At 48.5% G+C, this 21,251-nt stretch overlaps 1 protein-coding gene and 1 long non-coding RNA gene across 3 annotated transcripts in view; one reads left to right on the plus strand and one right to left on the minus strand.

Annotated features, from left to right (window-relative positions):
- LOC144616345 (uncharacterized) lies at window positions 1-19,281 on the plus strand. Of its 2 annotated transcripts, XR_013555484.2 has the most exons (6): window positions 1-759; window positions 2,485-2,614; window positions 3,659-3,781; window positions 9,369-9,540; window positions 9,820-17,455; window positions 18,968-19,281. It is a non-coding gene; the product is annotated as an uncharacterized LOC144616345 (long non-coding RNA). The 2 variants fall into 2 exon arrangements; XR_013555483.2 differs by having other exon boundaries at window positions 9,369-17,455.
- ALDH5A1 (aldehyde dehydrogenase 5 family member A1) overlaps window positions 7,639-21,251 on the minus strand; it is a 24,094-nt gene continuing 10,481 nt past the window's right edge. Inside the window, exons 5-10 of the mRNA XM_060614669.3 lie at window positions 19,279-19,422; window positions 17,250-17,393; window positions 15,063-15,221; window positions 10,501-10,670; window positions 8,868-8,926; window positions 7,639-7,889 (exon numbers count right to left, since the gene is read on the minus strand). Of these exons, the coding sequence (XP_060470652.3) occupies window positions 7,684-7,889; window positions 8,868-8,926; window positions 10,501-10,670; window positions 15,063-15,221; window positions 17,250-17,393; window positions 19,279-19,422 (882 nt within the window). The 3' untranslated portion in view covers window positions 7,639-7,683. The remainder of the gene's footprint in view (window positions 7,890-8,867; window positions 8,927-10,500; window positions 10,671-15,062; window positions 15,222-17,249; window positions 17,394-19,278; window positions 19,423-21,251) is intronic.

Raw genomic sequence — 21,251 nt, forward strand, 5'->3', positions numbered from 1 at the left:
GGCGGCGTTCGGGGCGCGGGAGCGCTGCGCGTCCCCAGTGGAGGGAACGCTCCCCGGCAGCTGCGATGGAGAAGCCGGCCAGCGAGACCCTCGCCGCTGGCTTCCAGTCCGTGGAGGAGGACGTGAGCTCCGCATTACGGGGCCAGTGGTGTTTGTGACTGAAGAAGGCGGAGAGCGGTCTCCGGAGCCCGCCCCAACTTCACACGCCCACTTCCAAGCCCTTCGGGGAACAATGCGCGCAGCCGCAGACACCCCCCCCCACCCCCTCGCGGGAGGAACTGCGCAAGCTCAGCTCTGCCCCCGCCCCCGCTGTGAGTTCCCCGGGGCACCCTGGGGCGGGGGGCTGGTCCCTCGTGAGCCTGCAGAGAGCTCCCTGCCGGTTCTGGGGCGCGCTGGAGGGCCCGTCGTCCCGCAGGGGGCCCGCTCGTCCTGCGCGAGGCCCCCACCTCTGCCCCGACGTTAACGGCCGAGCACTCCCTGCCGGAGGAGGCCTGCAGCTGGCGAAGGTGTGCGGACCGAAGCCTTAGCCCCCAACCCGGTTTCTCCCCACCGCGGAACCCGCGTGTTTTCTGTGTGCCCCGACTGTGTGCCTCCCGCGTGGTCGCGTTCCCAGCTGTGAACTCTGGAACGGTGGCGTGTCACCTGTCGGTTCCCTAAAGCCTCACAGCCGTCCCTGCCTGTTACATGGGCTGCTTATGAGCGAGCCAGCCACTGGGTTGGGGTAGAAGTCTTGGCATCAAAGCTTCGTTGACTTAAATGGTACGTGAGGTATAGTGGACTCATAATAACTGCAAACACGTAGTACAACTTGGTAAGTGTTGGTGTGTGTACAACCGGGAAAACGTCACCACGGTTGAGATGAAATTTTCTCTGACTCTTGGTAACCTCTCCCTCCCCAGGCAAGCCGATCCACTGTCACTACAGATTAGCTGGAGTATCCAAGAGTTTCATATAAATGGGATCGTATAATATACATCCACTTTTGGAGCTTTTTATCCGTCACGTTTCCTCCTTTCCAAGCCATTTGAATGAATCCATTAGCAACTTGGACCAGGAAAATACCTGCTGAAGTAAAGAGCCCTGTAATGGGGATGGGACTACTGTGGTTACCTAAACTAGGTTCAGGGCTCCAAGGTCGCCCTCGGTCCTGCGAGAGCTCTGTATTCATTCACTGAGAGACCCAAACTGCCCTTTGCGTCAAATCTTTATAATCTCAACAGTGATGACTTTCCACTATTGCAAATACATTCAAAACAAAAAACCTCTAAGTCTGAGCCCACCCGAAACTTAGCATAAACTCTTACTTTAAAGCTTCCCCAAAGCAGAAGTGTTTTCCTTTTGATCTTGGGGAAAAGTGAAACGTTTCCTGGCATCTAGAGAGAGAGCTGTAGTCCAAAGACTTCCCTGAAAAACTGGTCATTCCAAAGGGTTGCAGGCAGGGCCTGGCAGTGCTCCATTTCTTTCTCTGATGTCCAGTCACAAGGTGTCCCCAGTTTGTGAAGATTCAGCGAGTTCACTTACATACGCTTTTCTTTGCATGCACGTTACACTTGAATGAAAATTTAACAGGAAACCTGGCCAAGTGACTGTACTTTCAAAGCCAGCTAAGTATAAAGAGATACTAGGAGGGATTTCCTTGGTGGGGGTGAAACAGCTCCGTATCTTGATCATGGCAGTGACTGCACAAACCTACCTACTAATGTGCTTAAGTTGGATCACACATATCTAAACATACATGAAAACTGGGCAAACCGGCAGAAGGACTGACTTAATAGTATGATACTAATTAATGTCAGTTTCCTGCTATCGGTTCTGTAAGCAGTAGCCTCTGGGGGAAAATGGGTGCAAGTTACAGAGGAATCTGTTCCTTTTGCAGCCTCTTGTGAATTTGTAATTATTTCAGAATAAAGCGTGGAAAGGTGTTGAGAGGAAACAGATTCATGATTAACAGGGAAATGCTAAAAGCTTTTCCGTTAATGTCAGGAACAGGTTAAACAAAAATGCAAAGCCAGCTTGTCTCCAGCTAAACAGAGAGTCTCCCTTTTTGAGATGAGTTTGGTGAATGGACAAATTTCCTGTATTTGAAGCCTACTTAGTATTATCACCTCTGTCCTCCTGAAGGTGATGAGCCCAGAGTTGAAGGCCTGAGTCCTTAGCACAACAGAGAGAAAGCTCAGTCTTCCCTAATCTGACCAAGTACCTGCAAAAACATCCGTGTCCTCGGACACTGGGACAGAGGACTGTCTGTGGCCTAACCTGTGGCGATACCATTCTCGTTAGCTGATAAAAATAGATGATAAGTAAACTTGCAGACTGCTGATTTCCAAACCCATTTCCATTCATTTATAAATAACATGTGCAAATAGAATATGTTGGTTAGCTTTTCCACACTCTCAGAATAAGTAGGACCTGCTGTTTTTCCAGAGAGGTTTCCCAGGCCTCATAAATGAAGACCACACTAATTTGCTGTTTAATTTGTTGCAGGCTAAATTAGAAACAAAGCTGTAGCAGGTGAACATTTACTGAGTGAATGGAAGGAAAGGTAGGAAGATGGAAAATAACGCTTCTAAGTACTGGCCTAGGCCGAGCACGTAAAAACCCCACAAATTAAGAGGTAAGTGGAGAGTTTTCTGCTGGTAATGAAGTAATTTTAAAAATCAAAATCAAAAACAGCTTCAGTGGAAAACTATGCATTGTCTATACACAGCAAAGGGTTATTTCCTGGGTTATCTGCTTCTCACACTCATTGCCCTGGAGGCATTTTCTGACTTTAACATTGTAGAGAAGAATGGTGCCAAATGCAAATTCTGTCCATCCTAGGATTTGACTGATTTCCCTCCTACACAGTGTGTTTCCATTTCTCGTCCGTTTCAGTGTTGTGCATCCATACAAGTTTGGGGAGCTTTTGGCTTCTCCTTTCCACTGGTTATAATACCCTTACCAGGTTCCTCATGAATGAATTAAATACAATACTACAATATGTTCATTTTTTTTAAGTTTATTTACTTACTTTGAGAGAGAGCAGAGGAGGGGCAAAGAGAGAGAGAATCCCTAGCAGGCTCCATGCTGTCAGCACAGAGCCCAGTGTGGGGCCCTGACTCACAAAGTGTCAGATCATGACCTAAGCCAAAATCAGGAGTCCAACACTTAACCGACTGAGCCACCCTGGCGCCCCGCCCCCCATGTTCATTTTTTTAAAAATCAAAGCAGGTGATGGGGCACCTGAGTGGCTCAGTCAGTTAAGCATCCGACTTCAGCTCAGGTCATGATCTCATGGTCTGTGAGATCAAGCCCTGCGTCGGGTTCTGCACTGACAGCTCAGAGCCTAGAGCCTGCTTTGGGTCCTGTGTCTCCCTCTCTCTCTGTTCCTCCCCTGTTCATGCTCTGTCTCTCTCAAAAATAAATAAGCATTAAAAAAATCAAATCAGGTGAAAAGAAATGCATGAGATCAGTGGAATGACAAAGAGAAGTATCCAGTGGCACTGCTCTTTCTTCTAATGAAAAATCTACCTTTGTTCAATGTCACATTCGGCAAGGTCACATGAAATTTCTTAAAATATAAACGAACAGTGGGTGAAAATATACATTGTTGAAATAATTAACAGTGATTATATCTGAAGAGCAGAGTTTCAGGGAATTTCTTCCCCATACCTTTCAGTATCGGAAAAACCCAAACTTGGGAAAAAGTACATAATGGATTAACAGGAAGAGCAGAAGAGTGAGGCTGGCAAATGTGGAAAGCTGGAGAATATGCTGTTATGTGGCCACACTTACAAACCAGGTATGTTTTCCGTTCAGTTTGGCAAACATCTAATGAGGCACACAGGACAGAGGCCGGGATACAAAATTTCACCTGCAGGCTCCTGGCCTGAGGCATTCACAGACTACAGGTCTCCAGGGAGGGAGCTCTATTTACCCATGAAGGAGGGGAAAAATAACTTTCCATCTATGCTTCTGTGTTCTTGGCTGAGCCCCCTGCCCTGAAATCTACAGGAACAAGGAAGAAACACACAGAAGTTGATGAACAGGCATGCCTCATGCAAACATGGGAGACACGGGGGAGAATGAGGAACAGAGAGGTGGCTCAACCCTTTGGCTTACAGAGCACCTTCAACAAAGAACGATCAGTGTGCAGAGAATTGGCAGGACAGAGGGAAGCAGTCGTAGGCTTTCAAGGCCAGTTAGGAGATAAAGGCCAGTTGGGAAAATCTGTTATATAGATTCCTTTGGTGCCCTCTCCAGGCTGACTGGGTCTTGAGTCGTCTCCAGAGACCAACCTCAGTCCTTCCTAGAGGATGGGGCACCTTTGAAAACAGGTCCGGCTTTTAAGAAAATAGGGGGAAGGCAGAGAGCTTTTCTGGCACCTGCTTCTCCAGGGCATCTTCAGCTCACAATAATCTTTATGCCAAAGCAGCAGGCTTGGGATGGTGTAGTCTGCTAAGAGTCTTCATACATATCTGAACTGGTCTAATAATATCCAATGTAAACTGAAAACGAACCGGCAAGGAAAAAAAAACCCACCACCACCAGAGACCCTAACGCAGAAACAGGAAATTCTGTTAATGCAACATTTATTAATTAAACATACACACATACGGCACACACACACACAAATCACCACATAACTATTATTCAAGTAAAATGCTGTCTCACATAGCTGCACATGAATAATTAAAATCCCGGGCTCCAGCCTTCTGAGAAGGCAGTCACGTGCCACAATCAAAAATTAGTAAGTTACCAATAAAATAGATTTCTTTGCATTGTGCTTCTGATCTCTTTTCACGGAGTCTTTCCATGAGAATAAGGGAAAAAAGACACAACACGTGGCCTAAAATCGTGTTTGAAAGCCACTCAAAGGGGTAAATACAACAGATGAAGATAGGCCGTTGCAATGAGAATCCTTGCCTAGCTGGGGAAAGGAAACTGAGGAGTTTTCTCTAGGCCGTCAGCCTTGTGTTATCTGGATAATTTCACCTGAGTCCGCGATAATTGCTGGCAAATTCTTGGTGAGAACTCGTTGGAGCGATGCCCAGAAAAGTGCTTCTTACACACGTGTTCAATAAAATGAGAGAATGCCTGGTAAACACAGAAGATCAGTATCTCCCTCAGGCTCAGGATGTCTAGATCAGGGGACGGCCAACGTGTTCTGTAAGGAGTCGGAGTAAATGATGTGGGCTTTGCAGGCCTTACTGGCTTGGGCGCCAGTATTCAGCTCTGCTCACAAAGTGGCCATGGATCCAATGTGAAATGAATGGGCGTGGCTGTGTTTCAATAGAGTTTTATGGATAGAATCGAAAATCTGAATCTCCACATGATTTTGTGTCGTGAAATACTATCCTTTTGATCCTCCCCCCCCCCCCCCCCCCCCCCCCAGTCATTTGGAAATACGAACACCATCCTCAGCTCCGGGTTGTACAGAAACAGGTGGCAGGCCACACTTGGCTTGTGAGCTGTAGTTTGCCAACTCCTGGCCACACATGCTCATGTTATTGAAAAACAAACCCTGAAAGACACTTTTCTTTCTTCCCACAACCCGGAACAATTTTACTAAACAGCAACCTATTTCCTTCCCAAATTATTTTAATTACAAAATTAATCAAAGATACCACAATGAGTCTCTGAACCTGAATTTACCTGGTGAGCCAAATATACAAGAAAACTCAAATCTGCCACCCAGCCAAGGGATCCACTGGTTTTGCAAAGTGACGCATGTAACTTTGAGCGTATTCTCTCAACACCTCCAAGCATCCGTGTTCCTGACTTCTAACAAATAACATTATAGGAATTTTATTAACAGAAAACAGATGGACACGCCCAAATCCTAATTAGAATGTTATATAAAACAAGCCCCAAATTATAAAAACAAAAGGTAGAAATAAGCTGTCCATATGCTGCGTATGTGACTCTTGACAGGGCCCGGGGGAGGCATGTCACCAGGAGGCAGATTTCTGGTCCTTCCTCCTGTGGGTATCGGGATGTGGCTGGAGTGAGGCAGGCTAAGTCAAGGGAGCTCCAGCACCGGCTCTAAGTTCCTCCGTCCCCATGGGCATTCTGGACTGCTAGTGACTTACCCAACGTGGCGAAGGACAAATGCTAAGTCACAGTGTGGAAATGGGGGGAGGGGTAGGAACTACTTTTTCCTTCCACTACCCAGAATGCCCACAGAGTGTCAGTGGATTCTGCACACAGAGAGTAGGAAGGGAAAGAGCTTCCTCTCTGCCTGTACAGCCAGGAACAGCCTTTATTCCTTTTCCTCAGTGTATCCATATGCATGGGAGACATGTCCAGAAAGGCCTAGAATTTTCTTAATCAGAGCTCCTCTTTCCAAGTGAAAGGAGACACCATCATTTTTGTTACAAATGATGAGCTGTAAAAACTTACTGGAGAAGACATGCCTGAATTTAAAGGCCTCGCGCCTCTTCCATTAGGTGGACTGGCAATTATGGAAATTCATTTTCCTCTTGGGATCACTGTGGGGAGGCTGCTTGCTCTTGGGGGTGAGGACGGGAAGGGCAGGCTGCGGGCGACAGCTGCTCAGTCTTGGGTAGGAGTGCAGGCGGGCCCCAGCCTTCCTCACCTTGCAAAGCCACAGCTGGATTGGGGGGCAGGGAGGGGCTCTGCCGCTACTAAGAATAATGGTCCCTTTACTGGCACCGAATTTTCTTTCTTTCTTTTTTGCAAACATTTCGGTTTCTGTTGGCCTCGCAATCTCCCATTGAACTAAGCAAGCCACCACATACAGCATCTCTCCTCTGCATGAGGGACGGACTGCTGAATGGCGCATCTACGGGAACTAAGCTCCCCCCCACCCCCCAAGGGCTGCCGGGCCACGCCTTTGTGCCTTCCCTTCTCCCAGCTGCCTCTGCTGCTCTCTGCTTTCCGCCTAGGCTGACTTCCTGAAGGAGAATGGAATGGAATGGAAATGGAAATGGAAATGAAATGGAAAGCAGGATGGAGATGAGAGCATGGTCTTTAAGTAGTAAGTTTAGGATGATGAAGCTTTAACTGAAACGGTCCCGGGGCCCCCGGCCGGCTCAGTCAGTGGAGCACGTGACTCTTGACCTTGGGGTCGTGAGTTTGAGCCCCATGCTGGGTGTAGAGATTACTGAAAAATAAGCTTAAGAAAAAAGGTCCAGAAAAAGAGGCGTGTTCCTTCTTTCTTCATAGAAACACAGGAGATTCTGTGCTACTTCGAAGTCTTAAAAATGATCAATTCAGTCTCTGTGGCAACATTTAGGAATACACGGCACGGGCGTATAGAGCTGAGCCAGGAGATTGACAGGGACGGTGGGCCCACCTCTGCCCGGCCTGTCCTCATGCTCAGGGGTCCTCCGGGCAGCCCTCTCTGGTGTGAGCTCAGAGCCACAGGGGAGATGGTCACGGCCCAGGCAGTGATGAGCCTCTGGGACGGGACACCCAGCTCTTGGTGGAGTCCCAGGGCTTCGCTCTATACACGCAGTGCTGGTTCTTGGGGGGTCTGCGCCCCAGACGTGTGGCATCTGCTGGTCCCTCATTAGGTAAGGGGAGGGGTGGGGCTCACCTGTGCTTAAGATCATGAGTATTGGAGGAGTTTGAAAAATCCCTAATTCCACTAACCTAGAAGTTCACCTAGAATAATGGATGGCATGTCCCCGTATGTGCACGTCAGCTTCCTTTGTTTATTTTTTAAAGCACTGACGAGTCCTACAAGCCCCCGAAGCACACGTATTTGAGCTCTAGGTACTCGTCGATGCCGTACTTGGACCCCTCTCTCCCGAGGCCAGACTGCTTCACCCCGCCGAAAGGACACTCCACAGAGGAGATCAGTCCCTCGTTCACGCCCACCATGCCCACTTCCAGCCGCTCCGCCACTCTCCAGATCTGGGCTGGGTCTTGAGAGTAAAAATAACCTGTCAGGGGAAGAAAGGGCACACGCGGCTTATACAGTCGTTACAGACGTCGCGTCTAAAGCAGAGGGTGCCACAGGCGACCTCTGTCTAGTCCTTTTCAGCGTTTCCTTTCATCACGCCCATCGCCACCACCCTTTCCGAACTGAACCCCCGTGGCCCCCGGGCCCAGAATCTCTCTCCTCCCATCTCTGCCTAACACGGATGGCCTAGTGCAGGCTGCGGCCTCCTCTCCCCGCATCCTGTTGGGAAGGGACGAAAGGCGCGCTGGGCGCAGTGTCACCGAGGCACTCGGGCACACGTCCTACTGCAGCCTCGTGACAGGTCTGCACAGACAGCTGGGGGAAGGGCCTCCCCAGTGTGCGTGGCCTTCCTCCGGTTCCACGTACTTCGCTCACCCCCGGAGGGGAAGCTGCTACCGAGCAACAGTGTATCTATGTCTTTGTATCTTCCTCAGCGCGCTCCCCTCAGCTCCCCTCACTGCGGATGCTAAATGCAGATTTGCCAGTGCATTTATGTGCATACGCTGGTGTCCCGGCAGTGGGATACGTCCCGTGGCCACCCTGACCATCTCCGAACTAAAAGGACGGTGGCCACTCAGGCTCCGTCTGCACGCACGGTCATTGCTACCTTCAGGGTCCCTGCGGCTCCCCTGGGTCTGGCTCAGGCCGCCAGGAGTCAGGCGGAGTGGAAGAAAAAGACGTGAACTTCCAGGCATCAAGCCTCCGAGAACGTGGGAATTTTGGGGTGTGCGCTTCTCCACCAACAAGCTGCCCCCCAGCTCTCACCAGGAGCTCCCAAATGTGGGAAGGACCAGACAGGAGGCCGTGACCTTGCACAGACCCGCTCGTGCCCCGAAAAGCAGCAGAACACACGCTACAATGGCATTTCTGACTCAAAACCCAGGGGGATGTTTAAAAGGCAAACGCCAGCATCGGTTCCAGGAGTGGTTCTGATTCCCGCGGAGCCGGGAGCGCCTACCTGCCAGCCCGACGTCAGCTGCGTTAGCGATTGCCACAGCCTCCTCCTCTGTGTCGAACCTGCCAGAGTTAAAGGGGTTGTCAGCAAAATCTGTAGGGGAGAGGGCAAAGAAAACCGGCTCTCTGGTCTCCTGACTTGTTTCCCGAATAATGGCATGGGGTAAGTCGGGAGATCTGCAGAGACCCCAGGGCCGAGCACAGAAGCAAAGAGCCCCGCTGCTCAACACACACGGTTCCTCTCTGGCGAGAACGAGAGGCAAGCAGGCTGGCCATAGGGAGCAGCGGCGACTCAGGAACGTCAAACCAAATGCCTTCAAAAAGGATCACTGCTCTTGCTGCCTACCGAGACTTTGTAACAATCAGCAACCACTTTAGAAGCAAGCTGTCCCCAGGAAGGGGGGAGGGGGGCAGGGCTCTGCGTGCGTGCGCTCCTCCCTGAGATGAACAGCAGAGAAACCAAAGCCCCTTGCGGCCCCTTCCAGCTTTATCCCTTTCTTTCCAGAACAAGATTTGAGAAGCATTCTTCCGGGGCAAAGGGCTCTGAGCACCCCAGTTCTTAAATTCAGAGATCTGCCAGCAGCAGGAGCCAGCCATCTCTCTGGAGGAGACGGAGAAGGATAACAAACAGAATGATCTACAAGCCAGGAGGCAGCAACAGTGGGACAGAAAAATATGTAAGAAACGGATAAGCATCCACAGCAAAACAAGGGAGAATGAGGAAGTGGGGAGACTCCGTTATGGGGAAGAACAAAGAAGTGGAGATAGCATGGATGACAGTAACTGAAGGAACACGGTGGGTGGGCTGGGTGGCCCAGTGTATGTATCTCAGGAATGGATGGCTCAGCGAGCAGGTGGCAGGGAGGGGATGTCCCAGAAGGTGTCGGGAACGGATGAGGAGGTACGATGAACAGAGCGAAGAGGAGCGGGGTGACGCGGACGTGTCTCTATCACAGACCTCCTAGAGGCCGTTATGGAACGAATGGAGGGGAGAGAAAAACCTGCTGGAGAAACAGTGACCGGCAATTTCCCGGGACCAGACACACACCTTAGATATTCAAGGAAGACATTAGGACCGCAGCGTGAAGACGCTCACGACGTGCCTCACCGGTAGAACTTAACGTCAGAGACCATGAGAAATCTTCATAGTCTCCAAAAAAGAAAAACTAGATCCTTTTCAAAGAAACAAGAACCAGACACCAACTTTCTCAGTAACGACTCCAGAAATAAGAAGACAGAGAAATGATACAGCGTTGAACCTAGAAGTTTATCCAGGTTGATTATTACTGACTTTTGAACGTGAGACAAAACATCACCTAAGAGCGCAGCAAGTGCATTTCCCTAACTCCCTTGAAAGAACTCTTTGAGGATGTGCTCCGAGGAGAAGAAAAATGATTTCAGCAGAAAACACAAAAGTCAGGAGGCAAAGTAAAGAAGCTGCTGAATTCTGTGCTCTGCATAGGCAATGATAAAAACAAATTATTTTAGAACCATGAATGGGAGTTGTTCTTCTGCTGACACTACACAGCCCTGCCTCTGCAGCCCCCCGTCCCAGCCCCAGGGCCTTGAAACGGCACTCGAACCGCATTCCTTTCTTGGTGTCCTCCTTCCCCAATCCACCCGCTGGGTGGTCTTACTTGATAACTGGTGCCAGAGGCCCAAACGTCTCTTCGTGAGAGCAGAGCATGTCCCTGGTGACATTGCTGAGCAGTGTGGGCTCAAAGAAGTTTTTTCCAAGTTGGTGTCGCTTCCCGCCTGTCACAACGGTGGCGCCTTTGGACACTGCGTCATTCACGTGTTTCTCTACCTGCGTGAAGAGAAGAGGAGGAGCCCGGGACAGAGGGCTTGAAGATACGTTGGAGAGGATACAATCTCTTAGAATGTTAAATCTGCAGAAAACTGTGCTTTTCTTCATTTCTTTTTCTTAAAAAAATAGGTTGAGAACGAGGTGCCCTCATGCCTTCTAGGTAGAAAGAAGCAAATACGTGGAGACGCAGAGGCAGGAGGAGGGCATGTGGCAGGTGCAATGCCGCCTTCCCCTGCTCTTTGTTTTTCCGCTGTTCCATTCTACCATTTGTTGAAGGGCCTGGTATGACCTGATGTCCTTCTGGGCCTGGCACCCTGAAGTTGCCCTGACATTTGTTCTTTGCACTCTTTTTTGTTTTTGTTTTTTAACTTTATTTCTTTTGAGAGAAAGAGAGCGAGGGATGGCAGAGAGAGAGAGTGAGAGAGAGTGGCTGGCTCCCAAGCAGGGTCTGCGCTGTCAGCACAGAGCCCAACGTAAGGCTCGTGAGGTTATACCTGAGCCAAAACCAAGACTCGGATGCTTAACTGACCGAGCCCCCCAGGCGCCTCTGTTCTCACACTCTTGAGTTGGCTCCAGGTTCTTGGGTGCCATGCTGTCCTCTTCACTTTCACTTTGTTCTAATACATTCTTCTCAAGTGGTCATTTTGAAAAAGGTGCACTCAAAATGGTGTGCTTCCTGAGTTTCCTGACACTGCGTGTCTCATGGTTTTGTTTTTGTTTCTTTTTTTTTAGGGGGGTGCAAAAGTAGTTTTTGAAAGCACAGGGACAGGACCCATGGGCAGGAAGAGCTGCCTGCCATGTCTGATGTTTTTACCTTGTGTTGGTTGGTGGTGGAACTGTCATCCAATTTTCCTTCAGAACGCTAAGCACACGTCTCTATTTCTAGTGTTGTTGAAAAGCGCTTCAAAAATTGTTCTTGCTCCTTGGCAGGTAGCTTTTCCCCCATCTCTGGAAGCTTTTAGGATCTTCTCTGTTCCTGACACTCCACTGTTCTAGCAGAATGGATCTGGGCTTTCCACTTTCCTTCCACTTGGCAGTTGGTAAAGTCTTTCCATCTGAAGAATCATTTTCCCCTGGCTCTGAGTTTTCATTTCTCATTTTTTTGATAATGCTACTTCTTCCATGTCTGTTCTAGAGTTCCTATAGCTAAAATGGATATGCCTCTCACCTCAGATTAATTCTGATTTCTTTTCAAATTTGTCATATTTTTCATTTGTCTTTAAAAAAAAAAAACAACTTGTATTAAGTAATCTCTACACCCAACATGGGGCTCAAACTCATGACCCCAAGATCAAGTCACACGCTGTACAGACTGAACCAGCCAGGTGCCCCTCATCTCTTTATCTTTTGCTTTAAATTCTCCTTGGTTCTGCCTTCCGTCTTCATCTACTGATGTTTTAAAAAGATTTGGCCATCATGTGTTTAATTTCTGAAAACTCTCTTGTTCTCACTGCCTCGATTTTCACAGGACCTGCTTTTGTTTTATAGATGCGCTATCTTCTCAGAAGCACACGGATGACGCTCTGAGATCCTCAGAAAATTCCTTTCTGTTCCCAGACTCATCTGCTTCCTTGAGGGTCAGGTGTTCCTCTCATTGCTGAGGGTTTGCTCCAAACCCTGGCTGTTCACCTTCCTCGTGAAGGACTGGCTGGGTGACGTGGGTGGCCTTTACAGTTTCCGGTCTCTCCCCTGAACAAGGGGACAACGGCAAGCTCAGGTTTATTCTGACTTGGCAGGCTTCACGTTAGGGACAGCCCCTGTCCCCAGGGGGCAAAGGCACACCGACTGAGGTTGGAGCTGTAGCTCACCCCCTGCCCAGAGCAAATGCCTACACTCTCCTGGTGGTGGCTGCGAGGTGCAATGGTGTAGGGACGGCCCAGAAAACTGTACAAAATTAGTTGGCGCCATGTTTCCCCTGCTCCCATTCCTACCCTACCCACTTCTAGAAAGTTCCATCCTAAAAAGTGGCACCCACTTCCCCTACAGGCTTCCCCTGGGAATGCTTTGTCTGCTTTGACTTTTGTAGTAGCACCATCCATTCCTCCTTCCAGAAGTTCTCCACAACCTTTGGTCCCCGGAGACCTCCCAGGGGAGGACTCTTATTCTTGGCAAATATGCCACGGGATTTCAGGAAAGGTGAATACTGGCTGGGGCACACTCCACCCTCCAGAACCACCCTCTTTAATCCCTCGCCCCCTACCATGCTCTCAGAGTCCACTGTCTGCAACAAACCCCATTAGCCGTCATGGCTTACCTTCCATGATTTATAGCTCAAAAACTAATATATTTAACAAGGTCCACCTCTTTGCCCCCAGAGAGAATATGGTCTGCCCTTTTCTGGTCATATTAGATGTCATGTGCAGTGTCCTCCCCCCCCCCCCCCCACCCAAATTTACCCTGTGACTGTGGGTATACTAAAGCAGGCACAATGGATTTTTGCAGACGAGAGGTTTTCTACTAAAGTCTGAAAAACATCCTTCACCTTCCTTGTTCGAAGTCCTGGGACACAGCGCCCTCTAGAGGCCAATGGTTGCACCTTCACTTTGGCAGGAACACCAAAATCTCTAGGACAGTGGTCTCCCAGGCTGGCAAATTAAAAACAGCGGGGGCACTTGAAAAACTCTCAGTGCTGAGGCCCTACTCACACCCCATCTCCTCGGGAAGGACTCTGGCATCTGCAGTTGTGAAAGGCACAGGGCGGGTTAAGAACCAGCACTCTGTCCCTCGAGCCACAGCTAGTTCAGACCCAAATTGTCTCCACTGGCAATCAAGGCACATGGTCCAAAGTCACATCAAAAATGCAGGTGGTGCCAACATACACTTTAACGCATGTTCTCTACTAGGGCAATGCCAAGGCAATCACTAGACAGTTATCAGAGCTCTGTCAAACCTCAATGCTCCCCTTGGCTCCCGCTGGGTGAGGCAACAGACGTGGGTCTTTGGGCCACCTCCTTTCTTCCCTGCACATCAATCTCCAGCCTCCATTTTCTGTCCAACTTAAATTATTCCATTAAAATCCTTTCTATTAATAGAGACTTATCTAAAGAGCATACTGGATGTTCGTATCACAAGAAAGTTCCTTGTAAGTAACTCTAAAAAGGATAAGGTTTTCCCCCCTTATTTATTTAATTCCAGGGTCATTAACATACCACGTTCTAGTAGTTTCTGGTATATAATATAGTGATTCAACAGTTCCAGACATCACCCAGTGTTCATCATGATCGGTGTACTCCTAAATCCCCATCACCTATTTCACCCACCTCTTTCCCCCTCTGGTGACCACCAGTGTGTTCTCTGTGGTTAAAAGTCTGATTTTTCTTGAGTCATTTCTTTGTTTTTTTTTTTCTTAAATTCCACATATGGTTGAATCTTACGGTATTTGTCTTTCTCCGACTGACTTATTTCACTTCACGTTATACCCTCTAGATCCATCCATGTTGTTGCAAATGGCAAGATTTCATTCCTTTTTTTTTTTTTTATGGCTGAGTAATGTGCCATTGTATATATGTAGTACATCTTCTTTATTTAAAAGGATTATGTTTTAAAACAGGAGATTATGCTTTAAAACACCAAGGGCAGAACTCTCGCCCAGCTAGTGATCTATCTAGACCGTGACTTTCTTTGAACAAACAGATCCTTCCTAAAAGCAGTCTCTCTCTCCTGGCATTTGTAAATACTGGGTGTGGCTTCTGTTCCTCTGCATCTCCCTACCAGATGCTTTTGCCAAGGATTCTTCTGAAGGGCATTTTGTTGTCAATGGAAGCCAGCATTTCAGCTGAAACACCCATGATTTCAAAAATAAAACCAGTCTTCCTTTCCTTTTAGCTGTTCAAAAATTTAAAGAACTTTGTCTTTCAAGATCCTAATTCCTGAGGCAGCCAGGGATAGAATGATCACCACTATCAGAGAAAATTTAGGGAGGGCAGTAGGAGATCTAAAGTAACAGAGCTCGGGGCGCCTGGGTGGCTCAGTCGGTTAAGCGTCTGCCATCAGATCAGGTCATAATCTCATGGTTCGAGTCTGAGCCCCGTGTTGGGCTCTGTGCTGACAACTTGGATCCTGGAGCCTGCTTCGGATTCTGTGTCTCCCTCTCTCTCCGCCTCTCCCCAACATGTGTGTGCGTGTGTTCTCTCTCTCTCTCTTTCTCAAAAATAAACATTAAAAATAAAGTGACATCTCACGAGCGCTCAGTGTAATGACAGAGCCAGAAAAGCTTATAAGCCAGACGATATCATTTATTTAATTCATGCAAATGGGCAGAAATTCACTTTTTTCTGATTTCTCCATTGTTTCCAAAACAGCCTTGCTGGGCACCTTACTAAAGTGTTTTTTGCTAGTTAAAGCTCTTGACACTGAAACCATGAAATTTAACAGAAAAGCAAATGAACTTACCTTTTCTACCGCCTTTTCATCAATTAATGGGCCTTGAGTAGTTCTCTCCTCAAATCCATTACCCACATGCAGGTTCGTTTTAATTGCCTCGGCAAATTTCTTCACAAAGGAATCGTGGATACCCCTTTGCACCAAGAAACGGTTTGAGCAAACGCAAGTCTGGACAGAAAAAAAACCCAAACCAAATTCACAAGACCATTTGTCAGAAGCTACTGACCCAACCACTAAACGTGTCACTGTTGCTATCAGATACTCAATGTGAAAACACTTCCCCAAGTGGCTCTTGTCCTGTGTCCAACCTGCCATATTCCTCCCCATGTGGTTGGGGCCCTGAAGACGAATGCACAAAGTGCTCATTCTTCTCCAACCTCGTCCATAGCTGCTTCACCTCGAGGTTAGACAAGTAAGCAAGTACAAACGTCTCCACAAAAAAGAGAAAGCCACCTGACTCAAGTTTTTTCCAAAGGGTTAAGTAAGCCATTATGAAACAAACAGGAAGAAAAAAGGAGCATAAAAAAAACAGTAACTCCACGAGAGACAGTGATGCTGCAGTGACAGAGCAGGAGCAGGAAGGCAGGCAGGCAAAGACTGACTTCTATCTACTGGCTTATTAAACTATTTAAGGGTTGGGCTGAATTTGACATTCTGAAAAGGGCCGTTCTTCCATGTCAACCTAAATTATTGAAAAGACCTTTGCTTATTTTTTCCTAATTAGACCTAATATTTTAAAATTATAAAATACAACCACATTATAGGAATTGCAGTTATCACTGATAGATTTTCTTCCCGTATGTTTTTCTTAATCATGTATTTTTCTAGTAGAAACTATCTACTTATATATAGATAGATAATTTTGCATCCTGTGCATTTTTACTGGCTTAAATCAACATCCCTCAAAGTTGTAGCTTTATAACTGAAGGTTACACATATTGGCATTTTATGTTTCTAAAAGAAAAGACAGGTATTTCGGAAACAACCAAGCTATTTAAGGTTATACGAAAGGGGAAAAATTAATTACCAAAGGTCAACACAAGGATGAAAACTATTTGATACAGAGTATTATACAAGATTTCACCATTTTTCCCCCACAGTATAATCTTTCAGGGAGTTTTTATTCTGTCTCTGGAATGCATTTAAAACCACTTATTGGGGCACCTGGGTGGCTCAGTCCATTGAGCGTCTAACTCTTGATTTCAGCTCAGGTCATGATCTCATGGATCATGGTATCGAGCCCCAAGTCAGGCTCCATGCTGCCAACATGGAGTCTGCTTGGGATTCTCCCTCTTTCTCTCTGCCCCTCCCCTACTCACATGAGCTCTTGCAAAATAAATAAATAAACTTAAAAAAATAAAATAAAACCACTTATTGATGGTACTCTGAGACAAAGTGCTTAAGGATATTTTGTAAGAAGCCAGGTTTCTGGCAACAGCCTGGAGAGAAACCAGGAGACAGGCCCCTTGGTCCACAGTCCCAGCTCCTTAGCAGTACTGGCTGGCACTACGACCCAGGGACGTAGGACTTCAAGTCAAACAGTCTCTCCAGAGTTTCGTTGCCTCATCTATAAAATGCAGGGTTTGTATCAGGTCACTTTGAAGGTCCACACCAGATGTGTTATTCCGAGATTTCCTTGGAGGTGTGAACTCGGGCCGCCACTCCGATGGCAACCTGGACACCCCGTGGGCACCTGTACCGTGTGCCTGTCAGGCCGCCTCCACCTCAGGGACAGTGAGACCCAGGCAGCAGGGTTTTGAGTTTTTCCAGAACCATCTCAACATTTTCCTACTTTCTTTTCCTTAAGACTGTGGGCCTCAGACCCCAGCTGTTCAGGCTGTTTTGTGTCTGAGGAGATGACTTTACCTGCGCAGCAGAGAAAAGCCCGGTGAGGGAAAACTGAAGATAATAACTAAGGTGAGGGAATAACTGACGAGTAGGAAGAGAACAGTTTGATTAAAAAAAAAAAAAATCTGTTCATGAAATTCCTCGTTACACCTTATTTCCATTTGGATCTCTGAGCCCAGAACAGTCACTGGCAAAAAGAGGGCCTTAAGAAATACGTGCCCAAAGAGTAAAGAAAGAATTACGGAAGGAACCCACAAGTTTCCTTCCAGGAGGTGAGTCAGGTGGTAAGATCTTTGTGAGACGCGTGCGCACACACACACGCACCCTGAAAATCGCCGCAGGACTCACCTGTCCAGAGTTCCTAAATTTGGATGCCATGGCTCCCGCGACAGCCTGGTCCACGTTGGCACTGTCGAAGACGATGAACGGGGCGTGGCCGCCCAGCTCCATGGAGACCCTCTTCACAGAGCCAGCTGCGTGGTGCAGCAGTATCTGCAACAGAGCACAGACTCCGTGAGCACCAGGCAGGAGCAGCTACCCAGCCACCCGCACCGGTAAGCCTCTGTCTCCCACAACTCCCCAGCAATGGACAAGCCAGGCGCACGGTAGTGTACATGGGATGACTGTCTGTAGAAGAAAAGGAGGAAATGAGAACATCCATTTCTAGGGGCACCCGGGCGGCTCAATCGGTTGAGTGGTGTCTGACTCTTGGTTTCGGCGCAGGTCTTGCAGTTCGTGGGATCGAGCCCTGCATCAGGCTCTGCGCTGACAGTGCAGAACCCGCTTGGGATTCTCTCTCTTGGGATTCTCTCCCTCTCTCTCTCTCTGCCCTTCTCCCGCTGGTGCTCACACATTCTCTCTCTCAAAAATAAGACAGAACACATATCTCTATTTGATGAACAGTAGGAAGGTCACAAGAAACAAAGAGTATTTACTTCTAGAAGGGAGGGAGTCAGGAGCAGGAGAGAGCCTTCTGAATGTGAGCGTGTTTACATCGTCTGGCTTCTTGAACCATCTAAGTGTATTACCTATTAAAAAATTATGTGGTGGGGCGCCTGGGTGGCTCAGTAGGTTAAGTGTCCCACCTCGGGTCAGGGCATGATCTCACTGCTCATGAGCTCGAGCCCCACATCGGGCTCTGTGCTGACAGCTCAGAGCCTGGAGCCTGTTTCAGATTCTGTTCTCCCTCTCTCTGCCCCTCCCCCACTCACACTCTGTCTCTCGCTCTCTCTCAAAAATAAATAAACATTAAATAAAAGAATTAAAAAACTTTACGGGACAATTGGCTTAATCATAATGATAGAGGGAAGATAATAAAATCTCCCAGAATCCCATAGCCCATAGCTTACCACTGATAAAATTTTGAGGTATACTGATTCACAATATGGTCACACACACAAGTTCATATATATGTACTTCCTCTTTTTTTTTTTTTTATAAAGAAAACAGAATGGTAGCTTTATACAGTTTTGTAACCTTTATCTTCCCAATTAACCACGTATCTGGAACATCTTAACACTTTCATAGCACTTTATACCATATTCCTTTAGTGTAACACTATAACGTGAAGATTCTCTTACGTTAGTACATGTTTCTAGAACATTCTTTTTTTAAATATTTATTTTTGGGAGAGCGCAAGCAGGGGAGGGGCAGAGAGAGAGGGGGACAGAGGATCTGAAGCAGGCTCTGGGCTGACAGCGAGCCCGATGTGAGGCTCAAACTCACAAACTGTGAGATCATGATCTGAGCTGAAGTCAGACGCTCAACTAAGCCACCCAGGCACCCCTAGAACATTCCTTTATTCCATCGCATGGCTGTTTCATAAATTTATTTAGCCCCCATCTGTTGGAAATTTAGCTTCCTAATTCCTTGCTGTTAAAAACAACACTGCAATTATTCTCTCAGTATAAATTTGTAGAACGATGCACAACTGTAAAGCTTTTTAAGGAAACGAACAAAAAGGCCTTTCTATTTCTGTAAGGACCTTTCTACTACCTACAATTTTTGTTCAATTCCAAGACCTCCATTCCAACATCAGTTGTATGTTTCTGGAAACTTTATTCCAGATCATGAGAGAAATGCGCATCTCACAACTGAGGAAACACAACGGATAGATTTCAGCCACTTCCCAGGCAACAAATCCTGAGAGCTCCAGCTGTGCCAACCCCTCCGTATGGTCAGAAGCCTGGGTCAGGTTTACAGTAAGGGACACTATCCAAAATGTCTCCAGAGGATGATCAGACATTATGCAACAAACCTTTCAACACTCTGCTGAGAATGTTCCTTAAGAGGTTGATAACGATGAACTAGTATTTTCACAGTCTCCAAGGAAAATATGAGAACGACATCTGTTTTCTCTGACACTTAAGTCACGTACCTTTCCGGTAGCTGTTGAGCCAGTAAAGGAGATTTTGGACACCAGAGGGTCAGTACAAAGTGCTTCTCCTACTTCCTTGGCCTTCGCTCTGGAGCAGGGAATGACGTTGTACACGCCGGGAGGAATTGCAGCCTGGTCCGCGAGCTACAGAAACGGCAGGCGAGGGGTGGGGGTGGGGGGGGGGGGGCAGCACGTGATCAAACCGGAACCGGGAAGAGAGAAACCGCTGTTTAAATCCAAAACGAACTGGGGGAAATACTAAATTGACCTTGGGGACAGAATAAGAATATATTTGGACCTGAAATGAGATCCTTATTCATGCCAAGGTGGTATTAAATGTGTTGTCACACACTGAGCTATTTTACGGCATGAGTTTTCATGCCACTTTCTGTTTTCAAAAATAAAGAGAAAAAACAAAACCGAAAAAAGCCCCTTGGATTTCTTCCCTGAAAAATGGGAGGAGAGTTCAAGAAGTTTGGGGTTCACCTGTAGAAGGCGCGCAGGGGGCAGAGCCGCCCACAGGTGACCTCGCAGGGCAGCGGCGAGGAAAGGGAGGCGACGCCCGGGCCGCACACCAGGGCCGAAGGGAGCCAGCACGCCCACCCGCCAGCGCCCGGGCCCGGACCCCGCGCTCCTTCCACACTGACCCTCCTTGGGCCAGCCGTCGCAGGAATCACCGTCGCGTCCGAACCTCCTGAACGGTCAACACCGCAGGAACCTGACTGGGGATTCTGGGAAGACGGTGGGAACGGCAGAGTGCTGCACCCTCTCTGAGTCCCCTCGTAAACCCAGCGAGGGCGACGACACGGCCAAACCGAAGTATCGGGGACGAGATGGGCAGCGGCGTGCGCAGGACGGTCGGCGTGCTTACCGCGCCGCTGCGCTCGCCCGTCCGACTGCCCGGCCGTCCGCCGCGAAGACGGCAGTCGGGACAACCGCGTGGCCGCCCCCCCCCGCTGCGCGGGCACCGGGCACCCGCCCCGCAGCCTTGTGGGAGAACCGACAGCCTGGCGGCTTGCTCCGGCCCCACCGGTGGGTACGGACGGAAGCCGTGCGACGGGCGGGCCTCGGAGGAGCCCAAGCGACCCCCAGGTGCTCGCGGAACGCAGGGCAGGCGCCCCCAGAGCAGCCGCTGTGACCGCCCAGCGCAGCAGCAGGTGCCGGCCAGAGACTCCGCACAGAGGAGGGGGGGGGGGCGCGCGGGGGAAGACCAAAGGGCCCCTGGGAGGGGGGTGGTGGGCACGGCCCCGGGAGCGTGTGATAAGGGGGAGAAGGCCCAGTTTACAGCGGGAAGGAGTGCGGCCAGGGAATCTCCGAGAGAAAACAAAAGGTGCTCTATGGAGTTAGAGAGTCAGGCCTCCTTTTAAAAGTTTAGGAAAACCAGGGGCGCCTGGGAGGCTCAGTTGGTTAAGTGTCCAACTTCGGCTCAGGTCATGATCTCACGGTCCGTGGGTTCAAGCCCCGAGTTGGGCTCTGTGCTGACAGTGCAGAGTCAGCTTGGGATCCTCTCTTTCCCTCTCTCTCTCTCTCTCTCTCTGCCCCTCCCCCCCCCCCCCCCCCCAATAAATAAACTTTAAAAAAAGAATAAAAGTTTAGGAAAACTAACTTCATATAAAAATAGAGTGAATGCTCACTAAAATATCCAAATCCCATACAACGCTATTAAAAGGAAAAAAAAAAAAAAAAAAGCATGAGGCGCAGAAAGCATCCTTTTTGACAAGAGCATTCCAGAAAGACATGCCCACAAGCAGATTAAAACTGTAATTTACTATTGGTGCACCTGGGTGGCTCAGTGGGTGAAGTGTCTGACTTCAGCTCAGGTCATGATCTCATGGTTGGTGGGTTTGAGCCCCACATCTGGCTGTGTGCTGACAGTTCAGAGTCTGGAGGCTGCTTGGGATTCTGTGTCTCCCTCTCTCTCTGCCCCTCCCCTGCTCACACTGTCTCTGTCTCTCAAAAATCAATAAACATTG

The sequence above is a fragment of the Panthera onca genome, chromosome B2 (genome assembly GCF_046562875.1).
Source record: "Panthera onca isolate mPanOnc1 chromosome B2, mPanOnc1 haplotype 2, whole genome shotgun sequence".
Classification (NCBI taxonomy): domain Eukaryota; kingdom Metazoa; phylum Chordata; class Mammalia; order Carnivora; family Felidae; genus Panthera; species Panthera onca.